Below are 26,856 nucleotides of genomic sequence, written 5' to 3' on the forward strand. Positions count from 1 at the left end.
TGTTTTGACATAATCATGCTGTGATCTTAAAAAGGAAACTTATTGAGATAGTTTGATTTAACTTGTTAGCAGCAGTTTTGTGATTCTTCGGCCTACGATTATCAGTACTTTAATTCAAAATATTTAATGAACATTGTTCTGATCAAAAGATATTTGGACAAATTCATTTAAAACACAGACATCAATAATCAGCCTGTGAATCTCAACAATGGTGACAATAATAAAGCATGTTGGAAATCCTTTATATTATATCAAAAATTCTGGGCATTTATGCAGATTCACAGTTATGCTGTAACCAACAACATAAATCGAAGTCAGAAAGAACGGTCTTAATGAGTTCAGTGATCAAGTTCAAATGATGATTGTCATAATATAACCAACACCATCAGATCACTTTTTTCTTTGTTCAACTGGCGATTATAAGCCAGATACAACAGCCAAACAAAATCTAAAGTTAATAATATATGGGTCAAGAGTCCAACTAAAGCAACCATTGATCGCCATAATGGTAACTTACAATTTGAGATTTTCTCCTTCAGTGATTCTGCTTGTTAACATCAGGTGTCTTCAATAATGTTCAATCATCACTAAATTAATCACTTAATTATCTCATTAACTTTAACACTCTTGAGTGTGGACTCATACACTCCCAGGAGTGTTAATTTAACACTGGAGTGTTTGCTGTGTACAAAGAGCCGTAGTTAACTGACAAGCTGAGCCATATCGCATTAAATATCGCTGGCGATACGTCCGCGATATTGATGTGATTTGGCTCAGCTTGTCAGTTAACTACAGCTCTTTGTAGTAAATGCCGCTCCATCTGAAAGCAGGTGAAGGCGATTTACTACTAATCAAGGAACCGGCTTTACTGATGAGATGCGCATAACAATATCGCGATTTAAATCGCCCAGCCCTACCATTTTCCATTAAAACAGTAATATACCGTAGAAAATAAAAATAGCCTACAGGAATATACTGTAAATTAACAGTGCTCAAAGTCGACACTCAGAGGCTGTTTTCCCAATCACACCCTATACCCTCATTCACTATTCCCTACATTAGTTCACTAATATAGTCCACTTGAATGAAAAGAAGTGAGTGAATTGAGAAACTGATGAACACCTGATAAGCAGAATCACTGAAGGACAGAGATACAAGAACAGAAAAAAGAGAAACACAAAAACTACAACTGACTTCCAGCCACACTGAGTGTGAAACCAGTTTACAAACCAGTTTACGATTATTTCTTTCATACATGTACAAAAGTTCTTGTTGAGAATTAACAGAGATTTAGTTATTAATAAAATTTGTTGTCACCATGATGGAGATCAGTATTTGCTTTAGTTGGTCTCTTGTCCCTGGACTTCTTACCATTAATTTCTCTCTGACTGCTGTAACGGTGAGTTTATAAAACACATTTGTTATGGCAAGAAAAAGTCAAGAGGAAAATGATCAGGTGTTTTTATTTTTTTGTGATGATGTCACAATCATCCTGGACATGCCTGATTTTCAGATTTTTCCTGTATATAGTCATTGAAATTATAGTTACCTCATATTTAGCATATATCTGTGAATCTACAAAATGAAATCAATATTTCTGTAATCAGGTCTTCTGAAGAATATTGTAATCATATAGTGCATTCAATTTTATTTTACTCCTGCTTGACTGAGACCCACACAGACATCAACAATCAGCATATTAATCTCAACAATGGTGAAAAGTTTCATGTCGCAATGCATGCTGGGTTCCAGTATAATATAAAACTCCCAGCATGCACTGCTGCATGAATAATAATAATAATAATAAATAAATATTGCCACCATTGTTGAGATTCATGTGCTAAATTGTGATATCTCGGTGTTTCTAAAACACAGTGTAGCTCTGTTTCTCTGGTTATGCATCATGTGTTAAAAAAAAAAGAGTCATTGTATCTTATTGCTGCGTTTTCACAGTGGTGGTAATGTAACACTTTACTTGAGGATTAAACTCTGAATAAGTGAGAATGAATTCCTTAGTGAATGAACAGGCAATATGATGATTTTGTCATCATAATCATTATAACTGCAGTCATTCATAAACTGTGTGTGCACAAGTGTGACTTGCAAAAACACAGCTCAAGCAGCAAAAGAAAAACTAATGTTTTAGCATCAGCATCCCAACTAAAGCAAGCACTGATCTCTATAACGGTAACTTCAAACCAAACATTTTCAATTAAACATCTCAATAACAACTTCTGTTTGACAGAAATAAAGTCATACTGGTTAATAATAAGTGTAATAATGTGTAATGGCTGGAAGTCAGTCGTAGATATTGTGTTTCTCTATTTTCTGTTCTTGTGTTTCTCTTTTCTTCAGTGATTCTGCTTACAATCACTTACATATTCCCTTAATTATCTCACTGCATCGTTACTTTTTACTCGTAGTGTGGATTTCCCTGAGGGGTTGAAAGGGTTAACTGTGTAAGATAAAAAAGACACACCCACAAAATGTATTTTAACAGTAATAAACTGTAAGTTATAAAACAGGTTTATACTGGCAACACTGTTGCCAGTAGTTTACTGTAAAATTATTTTTTTGGGTCACCATTGTGCTGAAGAGTAGAGCCTGTGCTTCAGTCCAGGAGAAGATCTACAAACATTGATGATATGCTGCATGTTGCTTTATTTAACAGGCGGTGACTGTGTAGTTGCTGAGCCAGTGGAAATCTTTTTATGTACAATAGTTTTTTAGTGGTCTCAAATGAAAGAAGTTCACAGTAATGCTTTGCTCACATTATTAATGCATTATAAATTTTAGTTAATACATTTAAATGACAGTTGGTCAATTTAAGGCAGTCGGTTTCTGCAAGTGAAATTAGTTAACTTGAGTTTTAGTGCATTTTTACAGAAACAAACTTGATTACAGTAAAGAACTGTACAATTAACAGTATTTTACTGGCAACAGTGTTGCCAGTATTTTACTGTAAAAAAACCCGGTAAGGTCTAACAGTGTAGGTACGCGAAACGAATTTTCCCGACAACGCTTTATCTGTAGAGTGGGAAAGGGATCCTCCATAGGGAGAGACTAGTTGGCACTTCAGCACTGCGTTGTCCGGCAACCGGCAGGCTGCGGGGAAACCTCAAGATAAACAAAGACACTAAAATTAGCGTAGATGCCATTCTTCTTATGATGTAACGAGTACATCAGGATTTATGGGAAGTGTTCCCGGTTCTGGCTGACCTAATCTATGCAGCCTAACATTGAATTATAGAAGTCTATAATGCATTATATGAATGCTAGGTCAAAGAGATGTGTTTTTAGTCTAGCTTTGAACTGACAGAGTGTGTCTGCTTCCCGGACAATGTTAGGAAGACTGTTCCAAAGTTTTGGTGCTAAATAGGAAAAGGATCTACCGCCAGCAGTCAATTTTGATATTCTAGGTATTATTAACTGGCCTGAATTTTGAGATTGCAATAGACGTGAAGGACTATAATGCGTTAAGAGCTCGCTCAAGTACTGCGGAGCTAAACCATTTAGTGCTTTGTAGGTAATTAGCAATATTATAAAATTTATGCGATGTTTAATAGGCAGCCATAGCAGTGTTGACAGAACCGGGCTAATATGGTCATACTTCCTGGTTCTAGTAAGAACTCGAGCTGCTGCGTTTTTAACTAGCTGTAGTTTGTTTATTAAGCGTGCAGGGCAACCACCCATAAGAGCATTACAATAATCTAGCCTTGATGTCATGAACGCATTAACTAATTGTTCCGCATTTGTCAATGAGAGCATATGGCGTAATTTAGATATATTTTTAAGATGGAAAAATGTGGTTTTACAGATACTAGACACGTGACTTTCAAATGAAAGATTGGTATCAAAGAGCACACCCAGGTTCCTAACCGACGACGAAGACTTAACAGAGCAGCCTTCAAGTGTTAGACAGTATTCTAGATTATTACGTGAGGAAGATTTTTGTCCAATAATTAGAATCTCTGTTTTTTCAGAATTTAGAAGTAGGAAATTACTAGTCATCCAATTTTTTATATCAGCTATGCATTCCGTTAATTTTGTGAATTGGTAAGTTTCATTAGGTTTTGAAGAAATGTACAGCTGAGTATCGCCGGCATAACAGTGAAAATTAATTCCATGTTTCCTAATGATATCTCCTAATGGTAGCATGTACAGAGTGAACAGCAGCGGTCCTAGTACTGAGCCTTGTGGTACGCCATACTGATTTTGTGATCGATAAGACATCTCTTCATTTACTGCTACAAACTGATAACGGTCAGATAAGTATGATTTAAACCATGATAGCGCAATTCCACTAATGCCAACATAGTTTTCTAGTCTATTTAAAATAATGTTGTGGTCAATGGTGTCAAATGCAGCACTAAGATCAAGTAACACTAATAGAGAGACACAACCACGATCGGCTGATAAGAGCAAATCATTTGTGACTCTAACAAGAGCTGTCTAGGTACTATGGTACGGTCTAAATCCGGACTGAAAATCCTCGCAGATATCATTTCTTTCAAGAAAGGAACACAGTTGTGAGAATACTGCATTTTCTAATATCTTTGACAGAAAAGGTAGATTCGAGATCGTCCTGTAATTGACTAATTCTGTAGGATCAAGTTGCGTTTTTTTAACAAGCGGTTTAATCATAGCCAGCTTAAAGTTTTTTGGTACGTATCCTAGAGACAAAGACGAATTAATGATATTAAGAAGAGGATCTATGACCTCTGGAAGCATCTCTTTCAGTAGCTTAGTCGGTATAGGGTCTAACATACATGTTGTCGATTTAGATGAATTAACGAGTTTGCAAAATTCTTCCTTTCCTATAGCAATAAATGAATCAAATTTTTCCTCAGGAAGACTACAATGCACTGCCTGATGTGATACTGTAGTAGACGATTGCATAGTTATAATTTTGTCCCTAATATTATCAATCTTGTTAGTAAAGAAGTTCATAAAGTCATTACTGCTGTGCTGCTTGGAAACTTCTGGACTTGAAGCTTTGTTTTTTGTTAGTTTAGCCACTGTTTCAAATAAATACCTAGGGTTTTGTTTATTTTCTTCTAATAGGTTTGAAAAATAAGCAGATCTAGCAGCTTTTAAAGCCTCTCTGTAAGTAATCGAGCTCTCCTTCCATGAAATCCGAAATACCTCTAGTTTTGTTTTCTTCCAGTTTCGCTCCATTTTTCTGGCTGCTCTCTTGAGGGCCCGAGTGTGCTCGTTGTACCACCACGTTGGACTATTTCCTTTAATCTTCTCTAAGCGCAACGGAGCAACTGTGTCTAAAGTGCTGGAAAAGAGAGAGTTAAAATTTTCTGTTGCAATATCAAGTTCTTCTAAACTATCCTGGATACTGAGATGATGAAACTGATTAGGAAGATTATTGATAAAGCAATCTTTAGTGGCAGAAGTGATAGGTCTAACATATTTACAACACGGAGTCGGCTTTGCAGCCTTGGCTAAATTGAATTTACACGAGACCAGATAATGATCTGAGATGTCATCGCTCTACTGCAGAATTTCAACGGCATCAACATTTATTCCGTGTGATAATATTAGATCTAGAGTATGATTACAACAATGAGTAGGTCCTGACACGTGTTGTCTAACTCCAATTGAGTTTACAATGTCTTTAAATGCCAAACCCAATGCATCTTTTTCATTACCGATGTGTATATTAAAACCACCACAATTAGTACTTTATCTGCAGTCAATATTAATTCTGATAGAAAGTCCGCAAATTCTTTGATAAAATCTTTATGGTGCCCTGGTGGCCTGTATACAGTAGCCAGCACAAATCTCAAACATGATTTATCATTTACACTATATATTTTTACATTAAGCACCAACACTTCAAAAGAATTATATTTAAAACGTGATTTCTTAGTGGTTTTGAAAATATGACTATAAATTACAGCAACACCTCCCCCTTTGCGTTTCAGACGAGGTTCATGTTTATAACAGTAATCTTGTGGGGTTGACTAATCTGAACCAGGCATAAGACGGAGCTTACAGCACCGAAGCAAACAAACTCACAGCAGACAGTGAGGCAGACACACTGTAAAAAATGTTCGTAATTTTAACAGTAAAAAACTGTAAAAAAGCAACTGAAAAAAAATGTTAATTCCTTAACGGTATGTACCCTTACTATATACAGTGAAAAACTGTAATAGCTCTCACGGTACATTTCATGTAATTTTACATTAATATACTGTTAAATGTACGGATTTTGGAAGTACACTGTAAAAAAAAAACTTACCGTTGCATTTACCGTACCTTACCGTAAAAAATACATTAAAAAGTTTTACATCATCGAACTAAAAATTACGGTGAAAAACTGGCAGCTGGTTGCCAGTACTTTACCGTAAAAAATACGGTATAAATATTTATGTTTTACGGCATTGAACTAAAGTTTACGGTAAAAAACTGGCAGCTGGTTGCAGGCGTTTTACCGTAAAAAATATGGTAGTAATATTTTAGGTTTTACGGCAGTGATCGAAATATTACGGAAAAAAACTGGCAGCTGTGGTTGCCAGTACTTTACCGTAAAAAATACGGTAGAATTGTTTTTGCTTTTACGGCACTGAACTAAAGTTTACGGTAAAAAAACTAGCAGCTTGCAAGTGCTTTACCGTAAAAAATACGGTAGTAATATTTTAGGTTTTATGGCATTGAACACTGAACTGAACTTTTATATAAAAAATAAAAAATAAAAACCTGCCAGCTGTGGTTTCCTGTAATCTAATTATTGAGAATTACCAGAGGTTCAGACGTTGATGTTTTATTGAAAATAATAAAGTTTGAAGTTACCATTATGGAGATGAGTGTTTGCTTTAGTTGGGCTCTTGACCCTTGACTTTTTAACTTTAGATTTACTCTGACTGCCTTAACTGTGTGGTAACAGTTACACAAACAATAACACAAACGTTATGGCATGAAAATCAGAGAGAAAATGTAACCAGGTGATGATGGCAGGTTAATGTTGACATAATCGTCATATTGTGGCCTGATTCACTGATCTCATAAAGAGTCTTATCTCTCACTTTATGAGCAAAGTGATAATATTAATTATAATATTAAAAATAAATATTTCATATTATTGAGTATAATATCTCTGTAAGCCAGCAGCGAGCAACAGATAATCTGAAGACCTTTAAAAATACATGGTGTAGAAAAAAGGTTTTGAACTACTGCTCAATTTAAACCAACACAGACATCAAGATTCAGCGTATGAATCTCAACAACGGTGACAATCAACACAATAATTAGATAAAACTCTGAACATCACAAAACAAGCTACTAAAAAGCTGCAACAAAAACAACATCAAAAATAAAAGCAGATATAATAATAAAAGAAAATACTAAGGCAATTCAGCATAATGTATTCCTGCTGCAATGCATCCTGGGAGATACTGATGAGTTTTGATTGGAGGCTCCATCAAGTGCACTGCACTTTTATCATCACCATTGTTGAGATTCATACGCTGACTCTTGATGTCTGTGTGTGTCTGAAAGATACAGCAGTTCAAACCTTTATTGTACACAATGTTTTAAAAATTCTTTTGATTATCACAGCAATGGATCACATGTTGTAGAGTCATAGGGCTACTACAATCAATAATGTAAAATTAATAACACAAATAATCAAAGATAAAATTCTATAAGAGTTCAGTGAATCAAACATGGTGATTGCCATCACTGATACACAACCAACATCACGATTAATTTTCTCTCTGATTTCCTAGCCATAATCAACATGTCTTATAAACACAGAGTTACAGCAGGCAAAGAAAAACTAATGTCAGAAAGTCAAGGGTCAAGAGCCCAACTAAAGCAGTCACTGATCTCCATCATGGTGACTTCAAATGAAACAATAAATCATCAACATCTAAACCTCTGTTAATTCTCAAACAGAACTGTAGACGTCTGACAGAAATAAACAGAGGTGGAAAGTCCAGGGGTCAGAAAGTAAAAGTCCTGCCATATATTTATTCCACCCATGAACTCACACAGCAAAAACTCCAGTTTAAATGAACTCTCCTGGGAGTTTATTTGGCTCCAGACTCAAGAGTGTTAAAGTTAATGAGATAATTAAGTGATTGATTGAGTGATGATTGACCATTATTGAAGACACCTGATGTTAACAAGCAGAATCACTGAAGGAGAAAAATCACAATTTTAGTTACCATTATGGATATCGGTGTTTGATTTAGTTGGGCAGTTGACCTTTAAATGTTTAACTTTAGATTTTGTTTGGCTGCTGTGTCTGTGTTATAACAGCCAGATGAACAAAGAGAAAAGGTGAACAGGTGTTGGTTATATTTTAACATAATCATTATTTAACCTGAATCACTGATCTCATTTAGAGCCTAATCTCTGACTTAAATGTATATTGGTCATAACAGCATCACAGTGATTCTACAGAATAATATCCAGATTTGTCATTATAATCCAAATGATTTCTTAAAAGTTGTTCTGATATAAAAAAATAAAAAAAATCTTTCTTTAAGGCGCACACAGACATCAAGAATCAGTGTATGAATCTCAACAATGGTGACAAAAAGAATATTCAATTAGGGAAAGGAAATTAGTAAGACAATTCAGATCATAATTTATTCATACCGCAATGCATGATGGGAGCCATGAATGAGTTTTGATTGGTGGTACCCAGAATGCACTGCAACATGCTTTATTATTGTCACCATTGTTGAGAATCACAGGCTGATTCTTGGTGTCAGTGTGTCAAAAAAAAAAAAAAAAAAAAAAAAAACACTTTTCAAAGTGTTTTGATCAGGACAACTTTAAAGAAATCTTTTGGATTATTTTGAAAATGCTGATTATATTGATAAGAGTATACTGTAGAATCATAGACTGCTGTAATCAGCAAGGTAAACCTAACTCTCTGAATGAGCTTTGTGATTCAAGTTAAAAGACGATTATGTCAATACACAACCAAAATGACCTGGTCAGCTTTTCTCTTTGTTCATCTGAGAGATATAACACTGATAGAACAGCCAAACAAAATCTAACGGTATTAGTTTAAGGGTCAAGAGCCCAACTAAAGCCAACACTAATCACCATAATGGCAACTTAAAAAAAGAGATTTTCTCCTTTGGTGATTCTGCTTGTTAACATCAGGTGTCTTCAATAATGCTCAATCATCACTCAATCAATCACTAAATTATCTCATTAACTTTAACACTCTTGAGTCTGGAGCCAAATAAACTCCCAGGAGAGTTCATTTAAAACTGGAGTTTTTGCTGTGTGAGTTCATGGGTGGAATAAATATATGGCAGGACTTTTACTTTCTGACCCCTGGACTTTCCACCTCTGGAAATAAAGTCAGTCTGGTTAGTAATAAGTGAAGCTGGTAATGCTGTTTGTGGAGTTGTTTAATCCTCCTCTGCTGAGATCTTCACAGATTTAATGTTTTTTATCTTCAGTTGATTTCATCTAAGGCTGTGGCTGAAGTCAGTTGTAGTTCTTGTGTTTCTGCTCGTCTCTTTTTTCTGTTCCTGTTGTTTCTCTAAATGGACATTCCCAGAATTCCCTGTGTGACACTTCACATTTGATGCTATTTCATTTAAATAATTATGTTTCTTCATGGTTTTTGTTATCAGTTTTATACATTTGGGGTTTATATTACATCATATATTGTTTAATGAATGTTTATGGCATTATTTGGAGTCATGTGTGTGTCACCATGATGGTGTTTTGTGTTTGTGTGTATGACACTGTGCACCTTCTAGATATTAACATGTGCCTCAGTTTGTGGAAAACTAATGGTATACTTAAATCATCGTGTGCTTTTCTTTTTTACCACTTGTGTTATTATGATGGTTATCAGTATATTACAAAGATATAAAGCAGACTTTAATACTTTAGTGAAATTTAATGATAACATTTATCGGTTTATGTAATATGACTGTTGTCCTGTGAAAAGTAAACGGTTCCTACTGTATTTTTTATGGTAAAGTACTGGGAACCACAGCTGATGTTTTTTTTACCACACATTTAAATCCTTTAAATCCTTTTTCTCAAAGTAAGGTTGCTACCATATTTTTTACGGTAAAATACTGCCAACCAAGCTGACGTTTTTTACCGTAAATTTCACAGGGGTTTTTTTGCATTGTGTTTTTTTGCCCGTAAATTTAAATCCCGTAAAACATAAAAGGTTGCTACCTTATTTTTTACGGTAAAATACTGGCAACCACAGCTACCGGTTTTTTACCGTAAATTTCACAGTTTTTTTTAACAGTGCAGGAGCAATCGATCAGCGATGAAAGGAAACGAGGATACACAAATAAGAAATGAGAAGCGCCCTATTTGTATATTGGAATATTCTTGATCACTGGAGCGTCACTTCAAAGCGTCAACAGCTTGAAAATAAAGGCAGACTTACACATGATATTCACATTCACAGCAGCAGAAGCCGAAGTCTGGCCTCAGACTTAATATTAGTGATGCTGTAGGTTTCACCAGATTGCAAAATATTCCTTTTTCATTTAAACCAGCTGATTTCTGCAGGAGGGTTTGAGTCACTGGTGCAGTTCAGAGTCACTGAATCTCCCTCAAGGCGATCAAGGGATCTGCCCTTATGTTGTTAAAGTTTGGTTATTTAAGAAATTCATAAATAATAAAGATAAAGCAAGAAGCCCTGTTGATATATGTTTGATATATAATTAATTTAAACTGCAAAGGTAAAGCATAAATAAAAATGACGTGAAGGGAATAGAGAGAATTGAGATGTCCTTCAAGATGCTGAGTTTGATCAGTTTCTGGGTCACAGGCTGGAGGAGGAGCGAGGACACGAGGAAGCATCAATTTGAGTATTGAGAAGCAGAGTTGTATAGTCCAGGGGTCAGAAAGTAGAAGTCCTGCCATATGTTTATTCCACCCATGAACTCAGTCAGCTGATTTCTATCTCCTGGCTGAAAAACTGCTAATTAGCAAATCCAGGTGATTGGAACAAAATTCTGAGGAGGACTTTTACTTTCTGAACCTGGATTTTACACCTCTGAAGAGAACAGAAAAAGAGACGAGCAGAAACACAAGAATTACAACTGACTTAGATGAAATCCACTGAAGAGAAAAGAAGACATTAAATCTGTGAAGATCTCAGCAGAGGAGGATTAAACAACTCCACAAACAGCATTACCAGCTTCACTTATTACTAACCAGACTGACTTTATTTCTGTTAGAAGTCCTTATTTAGATGTTTAATTTGAAGTTACCATAACAGTGATTAGCGTTTCCATTAGTTGGGCTCTTAACTCTTATTATATCTTTTGTCATTTTTGGCTGCTGTGACAGTGTGTTTGACAAACACATTTGCAGCAGCAAAGAAAGCTAAAGTGAAATGAGTTCAGGTGATGATGGTTACCTGTTGATGGTTATGTAATCATAATGCTATTGTCTGAGTCACTGATGTAATTTGTATAACAAATTTGATTTGTTCAATTGATATATTAATATCCTATAATATAATTTTTATAATATAAAAACCCTGTGTTACTGCGGCATGAGATCAAGCAGTATTATACAGATCAGTTAAAATATTTTAACAAACATGAGAACAAAAATTTTACCTATAGTGTGACACACAGTTATCAACAATCAGCGTATGAATCTCAACAATGGTGACAATCAAAAATATTCTGATAAACTGATCAACTCTGAACATTACAAAAAAGCTACTAAATGTCACTACAAAAACAACAGCAAAAAATAAAAGCAAATATTTAAAATTAAACAAAATAATAGCACAATTCAGCTGCATAATTTATTTATGTTGCAATGCATGCTGGGAGTTTTGTACTATGCTGGTACCCAGCATGCATTGCAGCAAGGTACTTGTGATTGTCACCATTGTTGAGATTAATACGCTGATTATTGATGTTTGTCATAGTAGATTAACGTTCTTCTAACTGATTCTAGTACTGCTGTATCTCATACTGCAGTAACACAGGGTTTGTGATATGAAAATTTTAATGGAACAACGCAATTGTTAGACTTGAAAAGCATCAGTGGAGCAGGATACTTCGTGATGATTATAAAACCATCACCAGGTAACCATCATCACCTGATCTCATTTCACTTTTGCTTTCTTTGCTGCTGTAAATGTGTTTGACAAACACACTGTCACAACAGTCAAAAAAGACATATTATATAATTAGAGTTAAGAACCCAACTAATGGAAACACTAATCACTGTTATGGTGACTTAAAATAAAACACAAGAGTTAAACCTCTGTTAATTCTCAATAAAACTTTTGTAGACGTCTGCCAGAAATAAAGTCAGTCTGGTTAGTAATAAGTGAAGCTGGTAATGCTGTTTGTGGAGTTGTTTAATCCTCCTCTGCTGAGATCTTCACAGATTTAATGTCTTCTTTTCTCTTCAGTTGATTTCATCTGAGGCTGTGGCTGAAATTACTCCATATTTAATATACACAGTTTTTTGGCTACGATATGGTCCACTTCTGGTTTATTTCTTTGCTCTTGGCCAGAGGTGGAAAGTCCAGGGGTCAGAAAGTAAAAGTCCTGCCATATATTTATTCCACCCATGAACTCACACAGCAAAAACTCCAGTTTTAAATGAACTCTCCTGGGAGTTTATTTGGCTCCAGACTCAAGAGTGTTAAAGTTAATGAGATAATTTAGTGATTGATTGAGTGATGATTGAGCATTATTGAAGACACCTGATGTTAACAAGCAGAATCACCAAAGGAGAAAATCTCTTTTTTTAAGTTGCCATTATGGTGATCAGTGTTGGCTTTAGTTGGGCTCTTGAACCTTAAGCTAATACCGTTAGATTTTGTTTGGCTGTTCTATCAGTGTTATAACTCTCAGATGAACAAAGAGAAAAGCTGATCAGGTCATTTTGGTTGTGTTTCAACATAATCATCTTTTGACTTGAATCACAAAGCTCATTCAGAGAGTTAGGTTTACCTTGCTGTTTACAGCAGTCTATGATTCTACAGTATACTCTTATCAATATAATCAGTATTTTTAAAATAATCCAAAAGATTTCTTTAAAGTTGTCCTGATCAAAACACTCTGAAAAGTTTTTTTTTTTTTTTTGGACACACTGACACCAAGAATCAGCCTGTGATTCTCAACAATGGTGACAATAATAAAGCATGTTGCAGTGCATTCTGGGTACCACCAATCAAAACTCATTCATGGCTCCCATCATGCATTGCGGTATGAATAAATTATGATCTGAATTGTCTTACTAATTTCCTTTCCCTAATTGAATATTCTTTTTGTCACCATTGTTGAGATTCATACACTGATTCTTGATGTCTGTGTGCGCCTTAAAGAATTTTTTTTTTTTAATATCAGAACAACTTTTAAGAAATCATTTGGATTATAATGACAAATCTGGATATTATTCTGTAGAATCACTGTGATGCTGTTATGACCAATATACATTTAAGTCAGAGATTAGACTCTAAATGAGTTCAGTGATTCAGGTTAAATGATGATTATGTTAAAATATAACCAACACCTGTTCACCTTTTCTCTTTGTTCATCTGAGAGTTATAACACAGATACAGCAGCCAAACAAAATCTAAAGTTAAACATTTAAAGGTCAACTGCCCAACTAAATCAAACACCGATATCCATAATGGTAACTAAAATTGTGATTTTTCTTCTTCAGTGATTCTGCTTGTTAACATCAGGTGTCTTCAATAATGCTCAATCATCACTCAATCAATCACTAAATTATCTCATTAACTTTAACACTCTTGAGTCTGGAGCCAAATAAACTCCCAGGAGAGTTCATTTAAAACTGGAGTTTTTGCTGTGTGAGTTCATGGGTGGAATAAATATATGGCAGGACTTTTACTTTCTGACCCCTGGACTTTCCACCTCTGCTCTTGGCTGACATGTGACATTGCTATGCAGAGGTGTAAAGTCCAGGTTCAGAAAGTAAAAGTCCTCCTCAGTATTTTATTCCAATCACCTGGATTTGCTAATTCAGACAGGAGAGAGAACTAATTAGTGAAATCAGCTGCTGAGTTCATGGGTGGAATAAACTATGGCAGGACTTCTACTTTCTGACCCCTGGACTATACAACTCTGTTGAGAAGCACCCATAAACTTTCCCTCGATTCCTCCGTCTTCATTTTCTTTACTTGCAACCTTCCCTCACATCCTACAGGGGGATGTGTTTTAGCATTAAACAGTGAAAAATTAAACTGGGATGTTTGCTGAAATTGTCCAATAATAATCAACTGCAGCCTTTCTTAGAACATTTTCCACCGTCTCTGATAAATACTTTTACCTGACATCTGTAGATCCTCCAGTGAAACCTGTGATCTCCATCAGTCCATCTGGTGTAATAGTGGAGGGAGATTCAGTGACTCTGAACTGCATCAGTGACTCAAACCCTCCTGCAGAAATCAGCTGGATTAAAGGAGGAACGATTGTAGGATCTGGAAGAATCTACAGCATCTCAAAGATCAGCTCTGATGACAGTGGAGAATATAAGTGCAAGTCCATCAATGAACATGGAGAGAAATACTCTGATACTGTGACTTTAAACGTCATGTGTGAGTTAATGATGGTTCAGTAACTGTGACATTAAATCCTCAAAACATCTGTGATGTCAAGTTTAATATGATTGTTAATGATATCAATATTTCTCAGTGTTAGATCCTCCCAGGAACGTCTCAGTGTCCATCAGTCCATCTGGTGTAATAGTGGAGGGAGATTCAGTGACTCTGAACTGCATCAGTGACTCAAACCCTCCTGCAGAAATCAGCTGGTTTAAAGGAGGAACGTTTGTAGGATCTGGAAGAATCTTCAGCATCTCAAAGATCAGCTCTGATGACAGTGGAGAATACAAGTGCAAGTCCATCAATAAACATGGAGAGAAATACTCTGATACTGTGACTTTGTGTGTCATGTGTGAGTTTTATGAATCATATTCTGTATTTTAACCACATACTCGTGCTTACTTTCTTACCCAGCGGGCATTTGATGTCAATTTAACATCAATGTGACATCAAACATTGATGTCAAAATTACGTCACGAAATAGGTCAAAAATGAAAGTCATATTGACGTCAAAGTGTCGATGTCAGTTTGATGTCAAGATTTTGACCTCTGCTGATGTCATTTTGATGTTATTTTGATGTCATGCTTTGTTTGTTGGTATTTGATGTCAATTCAACATTTATTTGACGTCAAGATGTCATGATGTTGTAAACTGATTTAACTGATTCTATCTTAAATTGATCAATTGCCATTTCATATTTATACTGTGATCTTATTTCGAGTCCACTAAAAAAAATATTTTTCTAAAAAATTTAATTAATTTAAATGAGTTAACAAAACATCAATTTAACTCAATCCTCTTGCAGATAAGTGTTAGTTAACAACAGCACACATGAATGAGTTGAAGACCTTAACAAATAGATCATCAATGCATCAACAAGTACACAGTCACTGTCTGTTAAATAAAGCAACATGCAGCATATCATCAGTGTTTCTCTGCTCATCCAGAACTGAAGCACAGGCTCTACTCTTCAACACAATGGTGACCCACAAAACTCAGCAGAAACTCTTTAAAGGTCCCATTGCATGGATTATTTTATTAGTTTAGAATGTTTCATGGGGTGCCCTTATAATGTTAGTATGTTTTTTAGATCAAAAGTTGTTATAATTTAGAAATAAAAGGCATATTTCCTAGCCTGATTTTAGCCTCTGATATGAACGCTCTGTTTGAAGGGGCGTGTCTGTGTGAGACTTCAGTGTAAACGCCCTCTGCTGTGATTGGCTGACATGCTTGCATATGAAATATTTAGCATTACATGTGAAACTTTCTTGAAAACATTTACTATTACAGCTATTATACGTTTTTACTATTACAGCTATCGAGATTAACAAATCGTGAGGTTTTTTTAAGTATTTAGATCTATTCCCATCACATAAAAGGTTGCAGTGATCTGTTAGTATATTTTGTCTGATCTAGTCCTGTTAAACATTGGTGTGTTTTTGTCTGTATTTCAGCAGTCAGATGTTTCTCGTCTGTAACTGTCGGTGTTGCTGTTGGTGTTTTACTCGGTGGAGCATCAGGGGCTTTTGTGATGTACATTTGGTAAGAGGTTAATTAAAAAAAAAATCGAATTCTTTATGTATGAAGAATTACTGTATTACATTTAGGTTAAGTGTTACATTTAAAGCGGTAGTGCGTAAGCTTTGCCTCTTTGTCGCCATCTCTGTTTGAATCATGAAATTGCAGTTATTTGTGGCGTTAAATGTGTTGTTTATTCATCTTTCTTCTGACAGTCTTACTAAAAGGATGAACAGAAGATCTGCTTTGAAGGAGGTGAGATGATCTCAATTATTCACAGTGTTTTCCTGCATGCAGAGATGTTTCCTACAGCCGCTATGAGCCGTACACAGATATTAAGAGTATAAGACACACGAGTCTCATGTCCAAACACCCGATTCTTCAGTTCTAGATCCAGTAAAACTGATTTCCATCAAGATCCTCTAAACATTACAGTCTGCGTTTAAAACATGAACTCACAATGTGTGTGTCCTTCTGTCTCTTCTGTAAGATCTCTGATCCCAATGAAGACTCATATACAGCTCTTGATCTCAAGTCCACGACCTCTGACCTGTACGACACACTCACAGTAAGTGAGACGTCAAAGTCAGATACTCCATCACTGATGATCACATGACCGATCTCTCGCTCTCTTTCACACAGACCGTTGATCGCAGACCTCCTGAAGACTATCCTCAGAGCTTTTCTAAACATGAGAATCCATCAGTAAGTGTCAGAACCTGCAGCTCTTCTCAATATAATCAATAAAACTCTCTTCAGTATTAGTGTGATTGTTTTATGTATCTTGTGAAAGGATTTATAATGTTGTTGATGAACTTCAGTCAGTCTTTCTTCATCTTATTGTTTGTTCAGATCAACAGGAAGATTCTGCAGTGAGAGGCAGAGCACAAATGAACCAATCCTGAGCTCTGTGGGCGGAGCCACTGATGATTGACAGGGATCATCAGTGATGAGTCTCAAAAGTTTAATTTCTGTATAGTTTATGAAACATGATATAAAAGTGGAATTAAATGAAAGTTAAAAGCTGGTGAATTGTTATTGTCTAAATATATGTTAAAATTAAGTCAAAACACCTAAAGTGATGTTCAGTTGTGGCAAACAATCTATGCTTTCTCATTTTACAACATTTTCCTGCTTTTAAATCATAATTGATCATTTTATTCTGATAATGGAATTCATTCACAATGGAAAATATTATATATTTCTCTCAAAGTGCTCAATATAATCAGCTTCTGTTATTCTGTCTTTTGTGTTCCTGTAACTCTTGCTTTAAATGTTTTTAGGTTTTTAAGTTGTATTTGTGATCATCTCATATATACTTGTACAAACCTGAAGGGCTCATAGATCCTGCAGTATTGATATATAATATATATATATTGATTCTCACAAGCTACTTATTTGGTATTGATTCAATATGATTGATATTAAAAATATCAATATTAAAATTGTTAATGACAGAACATGGGTTTCTGCATCACTTTTATTTGTTTTCAATTCTTTTTTCATGTTTGCTCCAAAACACCCCTGACATTTAGCTGGAGTTTGTTGGTGTGATATGCCTTTAAGTCTTTTTTTTTTTTTTCTAAAAATAATTTAGAAAATCACATACCAATTTAAGAAATAACTGGTTTTGACATTGGCATTGCTAAAACTGTAAGAATAAGTATTAGTATCTGATCAAAATAAAAAAGTTTGAAATTGTCCATCCCTAACAATCCCTCAAACTGCCACCAGAGGTCACATCTCCTGCGACTGACATCAACCTCGATGAGCCTCACCTGTAAATCACTACTTGTTTTGTCCATATAGTGCCATCCTTCTTCGGTTACTGAGGGTTTGCTCACAATGTGGCTCAGACTTTGACATTAAATATAATGCAAAGAAGATAATATTATGATTGTTAGGAGTAGGGAAAACATGAAACTAATTTCCTGATTTCTCTCTGTCTGATATTGTCCTTAAAGTATGTGATGAGGATAAACACTTAAGACATTATTTAACTGATGACCTTTCCAGGGTTGCCAACTTAGGGACTTCGGCTGGAGTGAGACTCTGTAAAACTTCAGTGCGCGCATGCGCGCGGAGAAAAAATTTGCCAACCCTAACCCTACTTTTAAAAAATGTCAGTCCTTGTTTACTTTATAAACCCTGATTTATAAAAAAAAAAAAAAGAATAGAATGGAAACGTGTTTTCAAAATGTACAATTAATTGATTGCACGATAAAAAAATTAAGATAGAGGTGATTAAATAACAAACATGTAAAACAACAACATCAAAACAATAAGAAATCTCAAAACAAAAGGGACACATAATAGTTCCTCCACCTCCCCAGAAAACCACAACACAAGTTTCACACATTAGGCCTGTTGTGCCACAGTGGCAGAGTTGGCCTGATCACCACCTCTGCAGGAGGCTCGTATCTGAAGCAGGGTTCAATCCGTTCATGAACGTTCATTGCGTCTGTCACGTGACAAATGTACGAAAGACTCGGAAAGTAATTATTTATGTTACCTGTAAATAATTTTTGACTGCATTATAATGATTTCTTAATTCAGAATATGATAAAGACTGCGTAGGTGGATGTGTTCGGGGAATTTGGCTGTTAAAAGTATAACATTTAAAGCCCCTAAAATGAACGAAATGACTCGAAAAAAGATTCTTTCATTTTAATGAATGAGATCGAACAAGCAAGTCAGTAAAATGATCCGAACTTCCCATCACTCACAGGGTGCCGTGCATCAAGTGACAGTCTGTTCCTGGAGTCAGTCTTGTTTAGGCCAATGACTGAAAAGGTTCGCTCAGCATCCATTTGAGTGTGGCAGACTCAACACAATCTGGGCAACCTTTGATCATTTGGGGAATTTTAAAATACCACTTGCCTTATTTGCCAAAACGTAATTTCCATGAGCCTATTTTTATTGAGCGAATAGCTAGCCCACATAACGCACGTCAGACAACGTTTGCAACTATAGCTGGAGTCTGTAGGCTACTCTCGGCACACAGACTGATTAGGCAAGGCTACGTCTGTAATGACAAGGCACACCATTTTATTATCTGCTTACCTTTCCAAACTTTCAAACGCGCATCATTGGCTCCGACTCCGAACCTGTGCTCCGAACTCTCTCTGAGAGTCTCTCTGAAATGTTTTTTTTTTTTTTTTTTTTTTTTTTATTGCATTACAATACAAATCAGTACAATGGAAATAACACAAAACAATGAACATGAACATGTGGGGATACAGAGAAAATGAAAGTAAATAATAACAGTAAATAAAATACAATTACAATTTACATAAAACTTGTTCTATAATACAGGATGTTTTCAAAGCTTTTTTATTGGAGGGGATTTTTTGAAGTGAAGACAATAATAACTGTAAATCATAAGCAAAAATTTTGCAACTAGGTTTGAATTTAAGGTATCTTGCTTTGTGAATATGGTATTTTCCCATCATACAGAAAAAGTTTAATATATCATCTAGCTTTTTATTTTCAGAGACATCAGAGTGAAAAATATCCTTACTGACAGAAATATTACATAACTGATGAAATGCAAGAAATATGGAAGCTGAAATTTTAAGCCAAAATTGTTTAGTATAAGAACAGAAGTAAAATAAGTGTAAAATAGATTCTTCCTCCTCTTGGCAAAAAGAGCATAGTGGGGAAATATTACTGTAAAATTTACTTAGATATTTATTACAAGGGTAATAACGGTGAATAATTTTTAAATGGATTTCTTTTATTTTATTATGAAACAAAAATTTGTTTGGCACTGTCCATACCTTACGAAAAGTGATATTTGAGAAAAGCGCTAACCATTTCCCATAAGCTTTAATAATTGAATTATTACTATCAGTCATAAAGTTTCTTAAAAATATATTTGTACATTTAATATCCAGGATATTTTTGCCTTGTATAATTAGTTGAGGGACATTCATATTTAAATTACCATATGATTTATAAGATTTCACCAAAAACAACAAATTAGGAGGGATAGTCTTTGTAAGTTTAATGTAGTTCTGATTTGATACATTTAAACCATATAGTTCAGTAAAATCTTTATAAGAATAGAAGTCTCCACTATTGTTTACTAAGTCTGAAACAAAAACAATGCCCTTATGAAACCAATCAGGAAAGAAAAAAGATTTGCGGGCAGATAAAATATATTGATTATTCCATATGATATGAGGAGACAAATTGTGTTTAAAGATCAGCTTCCATGACACAAGAGCTTGCTTATGAAAATTTGAAAGTTTCATAGGTAGTCTCGTACATTTAAAATCACAAGAAAGCAAAAAATTTAAATCTCCACATCTTTTAAAAATCGTATTAGGAATCCAGAACCAGACTGAGTTCCCCTTTAAACATTTTTTCAACCAGTTTATTTTAAAAACCTGATTCAAGGAAAAAAAATCTAAAACATTCAAACCTCCCTTTGAGTATGGCTTAGTTAAAGATTTCCTGCTGATGTGTTCCCCTTTATTTTTCCATATAAATTTAAAGTTAAGAGAGTCAATAGATTTACAGGTGACAGAATCAACATAGAGTGATATAGAAGGATAAACAAAGCGTGAAATTCCTTCAGCCTTAGGTAACAAAATTCTGCCATATATAGTAAGGTCTCTTTGTAACCATAAATTAAAAATCTTTTTGGCTGATTCTAATTTAGGATGGTAATTTAAAGAAATTCTCTCCTGGGCAGATTTACAGATATAAATACCAAGATATTTAACAATATTTTTTACTGATATTCCATCAATAGAGGTCACATCTGAGTTGTGTATAAACATTATTTCACTTTTTTTTGTATTTATTACTAGCCCAGAGGCTTTAGAAAAAGTATTAAGGCTACGGATTATTGAGCTTACTTGAGATTGATTCTTTAAAAAGATGCACGTATCATCGGCTAACTGACTTATCATTAACTTTTCTTCTCCAATTTGAATTCCTTCAATAGCCGCACAATTTACCACAAATAAATTTAACAACTCTGCAGCCAATAAAAACAAAAAAGGGGAGATGGGACACCCCTGCCTAATACCTCGGTAAACATAAAATCTGGGAGAAGTACCATTGGCAAGAGAGACACAGCTGTTTGTGTCGTTATATAAGGTTTTAACAACACTTATAAAATTAGGGCCAAACCCAAATTTGTCTAAAGCTCTAAAAATAAAATTATGCTCGACTGAGTCGAAAGCTTTAAAGAAGTCTAAGAAAAGAATAAGTGCATCATTACTAATCAGATCAGAATAATCAAATAAATCAAAGATAAGGCGAATATTATTAGAAATATGCCGGTTCTTCATAAAACCTGACTGTGTTTCCGAGATAACTTCCTCTAAGCAAATTTTAAGACGACTAGCATACACAGCTGCCAAAATTTTGTAATCTATGTTTAGGAGAGAAATAGGTCTCCAATTATCTAAATCCTGAATGTTTTTATTTGGTTTTGGAATTAAAACGATTAAGCCTTGCTTCATTGTATGGGTCAATTCTCCTCGATCAATGCATTCCTTTAAAGCTTCATAAAGTAAATCCTTAATGTAATCCCAAAAAACCCTATAAAATTCAAAAGGTAGCCCATCAGGACCAGGTGACTTATTTGACGGGGATTTTACTACCACATCATCCAACTCTTTCCTTGTAAGTGACATATCACAAACAGATTTACTAAGATCCGAAATTTGGGTTATAAAAGGTGTCACCTTATCAAAAAAAGAATCCGTAGCAAAATGATCAAATGCAGAAGAATATAATTTCTGATAAAATTTGTAAACAAACTGAGATACCTGATCTTTACAAGAGGAAAGAGAACCATCAATAAGAAGAGAATCAATTGTTTTCTTCCGTCCATGTTGTTTTTCTAGATTAAAGAAATAAGCAGAGTTTTTTTCGCCAAATTCAAGCCACTTAGCTCTGGATCTTACAAAAGCTCCCTTTGCCTTTTCAAGATACAGGGAATTCAACTCCTCCTGTAAAGAATAAAACATATTTTGATTTTCTTCTGATATCGGTCTACTTACAAGATCTGAAATATTTTTAAATAATGCTGCATATTTGTTTTTGTTTTCCGATGAAAGTTTTTTACTAAAATAAATTGAGAATTTTCTACACTCAAATTTGAGTAGTTCCCATTTAGACATAAAGGAAATATCTGTCCTTGAATTTATTTTTCCAATTAACTGCTTTATGCCTGTGCAGTAAGATTTATTTATAAGCAGGGAACAATTTAATTTCCAATAGCCAGGATTATACGTTCTGGAATTATGTGGCTTCAGAACCAATTCAATGCCACAATGATCAGTTAGTGGAGAAGGAGTGCAAGAAACAGATGTCAGAAAAGAAATCAAAGAACTTGAGATCAACCATAAATCAATGCGAGATTTTTGAGTTAAATCTGACTTGAACCAAGAAAAAGAGGTGGAATCAGGATTAAGGAATCTATATGCATCAGTCAAATCTAAAGACTGGCAGATATCCAAAATTATCGGATTAATAGCATTTTGATATTTTCTAGGAGGATAACGGTCCTCAAGAAAGTTTGGGGCTTCATTAAAATCTCCCCCAATAATCGTATAGGCAGAGGGGAATTTACGCCGTTTATCAAGAACAAGCAAAGAAATCTTTGACATAAGAGTAGCATTCATACCAGAATTATTAAAACCATATACATTAACTAAAATAAAATATAAATAATTGAATTGAATTACCACCAATATCCATCTACCTTCTGATGAAGATAAGAATTCAATAGCTGAACCACTGAAATTTCTACCAAACAAAACAGCGACACCAGCTGCACGGCGAGACCCATGGTCAAATAAAATCTTATTACCCCATTGATTTTGCCAAAATTTCTCGTCCTCCTCACATGAGTGAGTTTCTTGCAAGAAATAGACATCCCGATTAAAAGATTTACAAAACAAAAAAACACATTTTCTCTTAAGTATGTCTCTTATCCCCCGAACATTAAGCGAAAAACAAGAAATATTAGATAAAGTAATTATGCTAAACAACCAGATTTAAATCTGAAAAGGGAAAAAAGTAAAGAATTAGAGAAAAATGAGCTTACTCAGAATACAAAACCATTCATGGTTTAATTTTTTAACGAAAGAAAAAACTACTGACTCATGCAAACAGAGCAGCATATAATGGCCGTAAACAGCCTGCGGTTTACATTATGGACCACCTTATAATTTGTATTTAAATCCTAATCTAGTTACAAACGATTTACCTCGATATCTTTTTCCCCTCTATGTAAGCAAAAGCACCTCTAAAACCAGCCCTTTTTCCTTCTTCTCTTGCCTGTTTCACTAGTGGCCACAATTTGCTGCGTTCCTCCTTCATGTTCAAAGACAAGTCCTCCAAAATCCTGTAGTTATTTCGTCGTAGGTAGTCGGAAGACTTGGCATCTTTCCAAATTTTGTCTCGGATGGTGCGCGAGGTAAACTGGACGATAATACGACGAGAACGATCCTCAGCTGTTTTCGGACCAAGTCTATGTACAATGTCCACAGAATTAGCAAGAGACGAGACAGATTCCGGCGAAACATTTCCAAAGACATCCAGGATGATCTTCTTTACATTCTCATTGTTAGATTCAGGAACACCTGCAACCCGCAAATTCCATCTCCGTTTATATTCATCCAGTTCCAGACAAGATTGACGAAGGACTTCATTTTCTTTCGTGAGGCTAGTAACCGTGTTCTCCAGAGAGGCAACTCTTTTCGTAACGTCTTCGACTTCCTTGCTAAAGAATTCCATGGATGAGGAGAGGGTGCGAATAGAAGCAGTGTTCTCTTGAACGGACTTTTCCACAGATTGAAGCCTCGCCAAAGACTCCTCTTGGAGTTTGCCTATTTTTTCAACTGCCGCCAAGATAACAGAGTTTGGTACATTATCCTCATTTACTGATACACGCGACTTCTTGGCCAATGGTCGTTTGTCAGGAGTTTCAGGTAATGGTATATCAAAAGTAGAAACTGAGTCGAGAGGTTTCGCATAGGTATGCATGTCCATCTCCTCTGTCTGTGAAGAATGCGCCATAGTTTTTCTCTGAGTCGTCGAGGGGGAATTCGAGAGATTTCTGTTTGAGTTTTTAGCAGAACGTTTGCCCATAATGCAACCAACGAAACAAAAAATATATATAAATCAGTAAGCCATTATACTACAATAAAATAGATCACGACATAGTAAAGTAAAACTGAGTTTTGCTCAAATAACTCACGAGCAACGTACACGAGCTGTTAACACGGCGCCATCTTGCCGGCCCCCCCCTCTCTGAAATGTGTGTCAGTGTTGATCCCAGATCTCCTGAAGACTCCAGGGGCGCGTTCTCCGTACGTCGCTGACTCAGTTACTGTAGCTGGATCTGATCGTTGGTGATTTGGCATAATCTTGGATCGTTTGGTTCTTCAACGCTCATCCTGGATTTGCTGTCATAGCAACAGGTGCGTAATCTTAAACCTGCTCGAGATCTTATTTCATGTGAACAGGATTAGATCCCGGCTTTATAAGCGGAAGTGATACAGGAAGTCCTTTAGCGCAGTGTGATAGTGTACTTTTTGAGAGATATCGTTTTTCTCGTGAGGGTGTCATTTACATCATTCATTTGTTGAAAACACAAGTTAAATGTTTGACTCGTCGGAGTCGAGCTTTAACAACGGCACAAACTGTGTGCATTGCCCTGAGATTCTTTGCAAGTCACTTACAGAACAAAAATATAATGCGATATATTACATAATACATTTCCATAAATGGGAAACTAGTGCTTATATTTTGCAATAAACATGTATGGCAATATATGAATATAGATGTGGTGGGACGTACAGAGTTTCCTTTTTTTAACAAATTAATTTAATGCTTGTGGGTAATTAGTGTCCAATTATGTTCCGCAAGGGAGTGTATAAAAAAAAGGGATTTGAATGCACCGTGTGTGGTCACCGTCTGTGCGTCATTGCCGGGGACCGCCCGTTCCGGTTTGTTCATCCCGTCTGCTTTGAGGTATGTGTTGTCTGGCTGACTAGTTAGCACATAGATTTGTGACTTTATGTAATAGTCATTTGGTTTATAGCATTATGGCTGATGGTTCGTCGTTGGCGGTGGCTATTCATATGCCCTGCCTGCGTTCCTGTGCTTTGTGACACGGTGGTATCCTTCTGTGTGTGCGTGACGTGGATGTGCGCCTAGTTATGAAATGAAGGTACGTGAAACTATCACTATTTTGTAGTGCTCATTTTTTACACTGCAAGTATATATTAATGTTTAAATTTTAGGAGGAATAGACTGTTCGGCAAGGAAACGCTGATTGACGTTGCTGCTTTGTATCCCGGATTTCTCCTGTGACAACTGAACTTCTTTTATCAACACGTGCGTGCTCGATCTAGGCTGTATTTGGGTGACGCATGCTCTCCAGCATGGTTCTCGTGATCGCTGTGTTTTTTTTTCTTTTTTTTTCTTTAACTAGTCCTTCAATGTGTTTGCAAGTTGTGTTTTTTTGTACATTTATTTTATTTTTTTTTTTTTAGTGTATTCCTTGATGAATGTTTGTGTAATTGTGTTCTTTATTTGACTATTTTTGTGAAGTTGTCTTGTAGTGTGTTTTTGTTTTGCTTGAGGGGTGCAGCGAGAAGGATATTGAGGTGAACATGCACCTAGCTTTGATATCAAATCCTGATCTCCATCATTGTAGTATTGTTTCATGATTTTCTGATTTATTAATTTAAATGTTTATCATTTGTTTTGTTGTAAATTAAGTGTCCTTTGTTTGAGATTATTGTGGTAATTGTGCCTTCATTACAGGAGCCGAGGCTTCCGGGCAGGCCGCTAGTAGGCCCTCACGTGTGGAGGTTTTGTCACAGAGTGCTGTGCGTTCATGCTTGAGCTTATTGGAGTGCGTGTGTTGATACCTGTGCACAGGGTGGTAAGAGTGATTATAGGAGCCTTGTGCTCACTAAATAGTGTACCTGCCATTAAGCCTCGGTCTCCTTTGTGGGTTCATTAGAGCCGTGAATGTTGAGTGATGAATGATGACCCAGTCTTTTAATGCTGTCTTCTAAGATTGTTACTTAAATAAAGCTTTTGTATTTTTTTGTATCCATTCGATAACCACGCTCCTGTGTGTCCTTTTGTAGGAAGTTAAATTTATACATAGTTCCCTGTTTAACAGGGTGGCGTAGTCGTGCATATGTAGAGGTAGTCTTCTCCTCTTACGGTCCCGCTATATATATATATATATATATATATATATATATATATATATAATGAAGTGTATTACTGAATATAAAATTACATATATTATGATATATTAGTAAATATATTGGCACATATTTATTTAGTTGTATTTCAATTATTCTTTGTAAAGAAAAGCCAGTGATCAAGTCATCTTTAGCCTGCAATAAGAGATATTGTTATGCAAGGTCAGTAATATTACTCTGTGTGAAATAGTGTATCAGCACTTACTCTGAAGTTCCTTTTGAAGAAACTCAATCTCTAGTGCCAGTTTTTTTTTTGAAAATACCAAATTTTGTTTCTGTTGAAGAACTATAAACACATGCCTCACGCAACAAATAAAAAGGAAAAGTACGACACTGCCGACCTCAGTATCACTTCTTTGTGCTGACTCTTCTGTAGGACTTTCTGTAGATGTGAACTCCTGTAACTCATATTGCATTCAGGAATAACAGGTACACAAGTATAAATGAAGTAAAGTTATTTACGCACTTACAGGTACTTCCTCCAAAGGACAGTCATCTGAGAGGGTTTCTTCACTGTCCTGTGCAAT

The 26,856-nt window shown here is 35.4% G+C and overlaps 1 protein-coding gene across 3 annotated transcripts in view; it reads left to right on the plus strand.

Annotated features, from left to right (window-relative positions):
- The window catches only part of LOC311077787 (B-cell receptor CD22-like), a 41,915-nt gene extending 24,379 nt beyond the window's left edge, over positions 1-17,536 (plus strand). The window contains exons 5-11 of one of the 3 annotated variants that reach the window (XM_084106408.1): positions 14,297-14,551; positions 14,649-14,909; positions 16,013-16,100; positions 16,292-16,331; positions 16,567-16,644; positions 16,719-16,781; positions 16,929-17,536. In XM_084106408.1, the coding sequence (XP_083962534.1) occupies positions 14,297-14,551; positions 14,649-14,909; positions 16,013-16,100; positions 16,292-16,331; positions 16,567-16,644; positions 16,719-16,781; positions 16,929-16,952 (809 nt within the window). In that variant the 3' untranslated portion in view covers positions 16,953-17,536. The remainder of the gene's footprint in view (positions 1-14,296; positions 14,552-14,648; positions 14,910-16,012; positions 16,101-16,291; positions 16,332-16,566; positions 16,645-16,718; positions 16,782-16,928) is intronic. The other 2 variants (XM_084106409.1, XM_084106410.1) reach the window with 2 other exon arrangements.
- The last annotated feature ends 9,320 nt before the right edge of the window (positions 17,537-26,856 follow it).

The sequence above is a fragment of the Abramis brama genome (assembly GCF_963993115.1).
Source record: "Abramis brama genome assembly, chromosome: 2".
NCBI classification, from domain to species: Eukaryota; Metazoa; Chordata; class Actinopteri; order Cypriniformes; family Leuciscidae; genus Abramis; species Abramis brama.